Source organism: Dipodomys spectabilis, unplaced genomic scaffold (genome assembly GCF_019054845.1).
Source record: "Dipodomys spectabilis isolate Male_0828 unplaced genomic scaffold, ASM1905484v1 ptg000519l, whole genome shotgun sequence".
In the NCBI taxonomy this organism is placed as follows: Eukaryota; Metazoa; Chordata; class Mammalia; order Rodentia; family Heteromyidae; genus Dipodomys; species Dipodomys spectabilis.
In genome coordinates this window covers 888,595-894,727 of record NW_024871196.1, presented here as the reverse complement: position 1 = coordinate 894,727, position 6,133 = coordinate 888,595, and the positions used below count along the sequence as shown (strand labels likewise).

General features: G+C 41.1%; 1 protein-coding gene across 2 annotated transcripts in view; it reads right to left on the bottom strand.

Moving 5' to 3' along the window:
- Window positions 1-1,111: 1,111 nt before the first annotated feature.
- Nup205 (nucleoporin 205) overlaps window positions 1,112-6,133 on the bottom strand; it is an 81,071-nt gene continuing 76,049 nt past the window's right edge. The window contains exons 40-43 of one of the 2 annotated variants that reach the window (XM_042670105.1): window positions 5,211-5,334; window positions 4,461-4,589; window positions 3,761-3,819; window positions 1,112-1,412 (exon numbers count right to left, since the gene is read on the bottom strand). In XM_042670105.1, coding sequence (XP_042526039.1) covers window positions 1,260-1,412; window positions 3,761-3,819; window positions 4,461-4,589; window positions 5,211-5,334 — 465 coding nt within the window. In that variant the 3' untranslated portion in view covers window positions 1,112-1,259. Of the gene's footprint in view, window positions 1,413-3,760; window positions 3,835-4,460; window positions 4,590-5,210; window positions 5,335-6,133 lie in introns of both variants that reach the window. The other variant, XM_042670104.1, reaches the window with a different exon arrangement.

Below are 6,133 nucleotides of genomic sequence, written 5' to 3'. Positions count from 1 at the left end.
TATATTTTTTTGCCCTACTAGTAGTCATCTTAATTGATAGAGGCAGATGAGGGCTGGGAAGGTGGCTCAGTGGTAGAGCGCTTGCCTTGCATGCATGAGGCCTTGGGTTCAATTCCTCAGCACCACATAAGCAAAAAGAAAAAAGCCAGAAGTGGTGCTGTGGCTCAAGTGGTAGAGCGCTAGCCTTGAGCTGAAGAGCTGAGGGACAGCGCCCAGGCCCAGAGTTCAGGCCCCATGACCGGAACCCCCCTCCCCCCAGAAAAAAACAACAAAAAGATGCAGATGATTTGAGAAATTTCACAATTATTTCAAAGAAACATGCAAAGTATATTATCATTTAACATTTTTTTTTTTTGGGGGGGGGGTCAGTCGTGGGGCCTGAACTCTGGGCCTGGACTCCGTCCCTGAGCTCCTCAGCTTAAGGCTAGCGCTCTACTACTTGAGTCACAGCGCCACTTCAGGCTTTTTCTGCTTATGTGGTGCTGAGGAATCGAACCTAGGGCCTGACACATACAAGGTAAGCACTCTACCACTGAATCACCTTCTCAGACCCCATATTTTTTTAAAAAAAACAAAAGCTAATATTTTTTTTTCTGATATTGGGTGTTGAATTCACTCAGCTTACTTACTCAAGGAAGGTGATCTGCTACTTGAGACAGACCACCCAGTCCTGCTTTTGTTGGTTGTTTTGGAGACACTTAAGGACTTTTTGTGCCTGCCCTGGCTTTAACAGCAATCCCCAGGATGACAGCCTCCCAAGCTAAATTAGGATTACAGGCATGAGCCACAGGTGACTGGCAAAAGTTGATTTTTTGGCCTTTTAAGACATTCCTATAAAATAGTATTTACAGTTCTGAGCACACAAACACTGCTATGGTTTCTTCCCCACTCCATCCTACAGAGTAACCCTGGATATCATAAAAGTGTAATACATGTTCAAAGTGGGGAAAGAATTAGAATTTCCAGACTATGCACTGACTTTCACATTTAGGGGAAAACTACCACATGGTCAGAGCCACGGCAGGAAGTACTGATTGCTTCCTGGCTAAAAATTTTAAAGACGATTACACATTGGCTTTGTTTTTTTAAAAAGTATTTATTTTTTATTTGTGAAGATGAAATCAGACCAAAAAATGTACAGAAAAGATGTCTATATATAAAGAAAGAAATATCAAAATATTTTGGTCATAATTTAGAAAGAAAGTCATTTATAAAAAGGAGGCAGTGTCCTCGGTCCCTCTCCCGGGCGTCAGCAAGGCTCAGCTCCTCGATATCCTCAGCAGCCCACGGATCCGTCTCACGAGAGCCTGGGTAAAACTATGGCGAGACCGGACTTTTGAATACAGTCCTTCAATGTCCAGAAGCTTCTTTTGTAGTGATTCTCCAAAAGCATTCACGGCACCAGACTGAAGCTATAAATAGCACAGATTAACATCGTATGATTAAAACTACTGACTCAAGTACTTTTTTATTCTATGTCACTGACTGAAAACACTTTTGCTCTTTTGTAATGTGGTCTTTCCATTGCAAAATATTTGGGGATTGAAAAATTAAATATTCATATTTTCTCAGTTTTTGTATGATCCTAGTGGGTTTTTTTTTGTTCCCTGCTTGTATAAACATGTAAAATTTTAAATGTTTTGAATAACAGGTACTATTGACACTGATACGCTGATACACACAAAAACAATTCCTAAAGAAGCACACCAAAAACTGTTAGTGGAAGAAAGAAGTGGTAGGTTGGGAAAAAGCTATTACTTTCCATTTTATTTTGTAATTTTTAAATACCCATTTGCATGTCTGTCTGTCTGTCTGTCTCTTTTTTCAGCTTTGGAGTCTCATGCATGCTATCATGTGTTTTGCTACAGAGCCATATCCCAGCCCCGACTCTATTTTTAAGAGTATCAACAAGTAGAGGGAGCAGCCTGGGACGTGCTTTAGTATTCATAAATCTACCTACTTTCATACTCAAATCACAGCACAGAGTACAATTACTTAGGCTATTTTCTCCCTAACTTTGCAACCGACCAGTGTAAAAGAAACAAATCATTAATTTAATATGTAGGAAATGGTGCTGTGGCTCAAGTGGTAGAGCACTTGCCTTGAGCTGAAGAGCTCAGGGACAGCACCCAGGCCCAGAGTTCAAGCCCCACAACCAACAACAAAAAAATAAGTAAAAATAAATTTAATATTTATTAAAAACATCAGGATAACTTATTCTTTGGCTAATTCTGCACATGGCCTCACCAAATACCAGCCTTCCTAAACAAGCCAGGCCAAAAAAAACTCACTTTATAGATATTAAAGAGGCAAATGTGTCCAGGACTAGAGTTAGTGTGTGTTACCTAGGACATCTAGCCAGCTGAGTCAAAAGGTTTCTAAAAGTGCCCTTGGGCCGGGTGCCAGTGGCTCACACCTGTAATCCTAGCTACTCAGGAGGCTGAGATCTGAGGATCACGTTTCAAAGCCAGCCCAGGCAGGAAAGTTTGTGAGATTCTTACCTCCAATAAACCACTAGAAAACCGAAAATGGTACTGTGGCTCAAATGGAAGAGCACTCAACTTGAGCTGAAGAGCGCAGGGACAACACCCAAGCCCAGAGTTCAATCCCCACAACCAACAACAACAACAAAAATAAAAGTATCCTTGGGAAAAACCCAACCTCAGCTATAAGACAGGCAGCAAGGAAGGGGGAAGAGAGGTGAGCAGCAGTTTTATCAGCTCCTAGCTAAGGACACACAGAGGGCTAGAAGCACACCTAGCTATAACTTCTCTTTCCAAATAACACATACCCTGATACCTGCTTTATCAGAAACAAAACAAAACAAAACTTAACAACATTGCTGTTAAGCAGATTGCTCTAGAGTCCAACATCTTTTGGACTGAACATAACCATTCAGCCATTATGATAGACATAAATGAAGCACATACTAAAAATTGCAAAAACAAAACAAAACAAACCTATGACTCTAATGAGGTTTCACTTTGTTTTGCAATGCTCTCCATTTGCAAAAAAGAAAAGGAAAAAAGAGAAAAGAGAAGAGAAGAAAAGAGCAGAGAAGAGAAATAAAAACTATGAATCTAATAAGGTTTCACTTTGTTTTGGAATGGTCTTCATTTGTTTCCACTACTGATCAAGCTATTTCTAAGATCACAATGCTACAGTAGAATTTATAATGGTTGCGCTATTTCTAGTAATTACCTAAAATAAGTGATAGTGTGTGCCTAAATTCACATGCTTAAGGCCTGTGCTCACAGTGGTACCACTGGGAGGTGGTGGGACTTTTAAAACCTAGTAGGAGATACTGAAGTCCCTTGGGATGTCTTGAAAAGGACTGTGAAGAAATGATTCTTTTTCTTTCTTTCTTTCTTCTGCTTCCTGGCCATGATAAGGATGAGTAGTTTGCTCTACCTGCCATCTAGCATGCCCACCAGAGGCCAAAGCAATGGGTCTGCCCATTCTTGAGATGGAACTCTTAAAACTACCCACTTTTCTCTGTATTAAGTATTTTGTTGCAGTGATGGAAAGTGAATAGAGCTGGTAATGCCTACCAATCACCGAATACTTACCCCCATTCCAGGCCCTCTACCTTTTCACACAGATGAAGCCTCATTTAGTTCTGGCAAGATCCTTGAGATTTGAGTTCCCATCCCACTTTGTAAAGAAATGGAGGGTCAAGCCAAAAGTCAATCTTTATTAACATATCAGGCTTCCTGCCTACTTTAGTAAAGAGGAAAAGGGTATGAGAACAGAAGCTCACCTGGTCTAGATCATGTTGGCTCACTACAGTCAGCATACTTCGAAAATCCAGATTGGCATCTGAGGAGAAGGAATCTAGAGATAAAGACACAATCAAACTCATATGGCAAGTATCTATGTACTGCACAGGAGAGGAGCCGGCTGACACCCAGCAAAACTATCATGAAAACATAGGTCAAAACTGGGAACCTAAGTTTCAACCTTCAGCAGTGGAAGCCCCTGAGAAGCATTTCAGTAGTTCAGGACAGGTTCTCATGCGTTTCTTCTGTCTCTTCCTACCTACTGTACATGCTCATCAGTCTGATGCTTACTCCAGCAACAAAACTCACCATGGCTGGTCCTTTTCTTGTGTTCTGAAAAATTATTTTGCACAGGAGATTCTGCAGCTAAATCAGCACTGAACTGCAAGACGCTTAAAGAACGTCTATAATACTAAAAAAATTTCACATGGACAGAAAGTAAATACAGAAAATAGTCATCCCTACTAAATAGCTCTCAATTATACAAATTACTTTTAGTAATCTGAGACATAATAAATAGATAGCTCTGTGTGGTAGGAGATACAGGTACCAGCTGCTTGAGAGGCAGAGGCAGGAAATCACAGAACCCAGGACTTTTAGACCAGCTTGAGTACAATATTAGTATCAAACCATTAAATGTATAGGCACTAATGGTTCATTCATTTTCAGAATAAAATTTACCTTGTATTCTTCTGCTTTTAAATAAAGTTCTAGAGGCAAACAAGGAATCTTGAGAGTCTGTGGGTGTGCAATGTAACAAGTAGTACTCCAGGTGGCGCCAAAAAATAAACAGGCAGGTCTCTATGATAACTGAATTCAGATTAAAGGACAATAACTAGCACGTGTTTTTTTAGGAAGTTTCTGAGGAGAGAAAGGAGAGCCCACACTCATTTACATAGCCAAAACCACAGGGTAAGGGAAGGAGGCCCTGAACATGCTTACAAAGAGAGCAGCTATGCGCTAAGGGAGGAGGAGCTGCATGGTGCTGAGTCCTTACAGCCTACCAGGACAGAAAGGGTCTCCATAGGTTAATAGCTCTTGCTGTTCTGCTAAAAAGTAATTTTAAAAAAATTGCTAGGTGGCTCGTGCCACCTGGAATTCTAGCTATGTAGGAAGGAGGCTGAGATCTGAAGATCATGGTTTGAAGCCACCCTAGACAGGAAAGTCTGTGATAATCTCTAATGAACCACCAAAAAGCTGGAAGTGGAAATAGAGCACTACCCTTGAGCACAAAAACTCAGGACAGCATTCAGGCCCTGAGTTCACCAGCATACACATGAAAAAAATCATAAGAAAAAAATTACAATTTGGAAATGAGCAGTAATTATATCTTTTTCCATCTGGTTTTAATGGCCAAAATAATGTGAGAATAAGTAAATATTTCCTTCATGTAAAGGTCAGCACTCAAGCCTCTGACTGCATAAAGGATACAGGAACAAAGGGAGAGCAGTTTAGCTCGGTTGTTGATCAACTTCACCAAACGCCTTCTTGCTAGAACGTATTTTTGGGCAGTGGAGATTTTATCAACACCAGCAGGCATCACAGACTGACACAACTATAAGAGAAATAAATGTAGTATTAAAATGGCAATAAACTGTAACAAACAACCCAAAAATACTATGAGGAGGTCACTGTGGTAAGTGCTAGGAAAAGCAATAAATTTACACCTTCTCACAAACAGAGTTTATTGTCTAAACATTAGAGACAAAGAAACAAATTCACAATCAATGTTCACCTTCTTCCTTCTAGACAACTCCAACCTAAGAAGTCCACCACCCCGAATTGCTTGTCGTATTAAAAACAAAAACAGGTTTTCCAAGGAGTAGGTCAAACAATGCCATGGAGAATTTTTTTTTTTTTTTGTTCGGTCGTGGGGCTTGAACTCTGGGCCTGGGCGCTGTCCCTCAGCTCTTCAGCTCAAGGCGAGCGCTCTACCACTTGAGCTACAGCGCCACTTCCGGTTTTCTGGTAGTTTATTGGAGATAGGAGTCTCACGGTCTCTCCTGCCCGGGCTGGCTTTGAACCGCAATCCTCAGATCTCAGCCTCCTGAGTAGCTAGGATTACAGGCGTGAGCCACCAGCGCCCGGCTGCCATGGAGAATTTTTATGAAGGAAATGGAGAGTTACTTCTAGGTACAACAAACATGTGGTCAACAACCAAATCCTCCCAAGTACTTCACAAGTCAGTCATGAACACAGCAGTAATTTACTGCTATTTGACAGAAGGTACAATGAAGTGGGCCTTGTGGGGTACCACCTGCTTCTTATGGGAGCAGTTCCTCTCCTGCTTCTCATGGGAGCCAGTTCCTCTCACCTGGCTCTCCATATCTACAGGTTTTATAGCACAGGTGTAA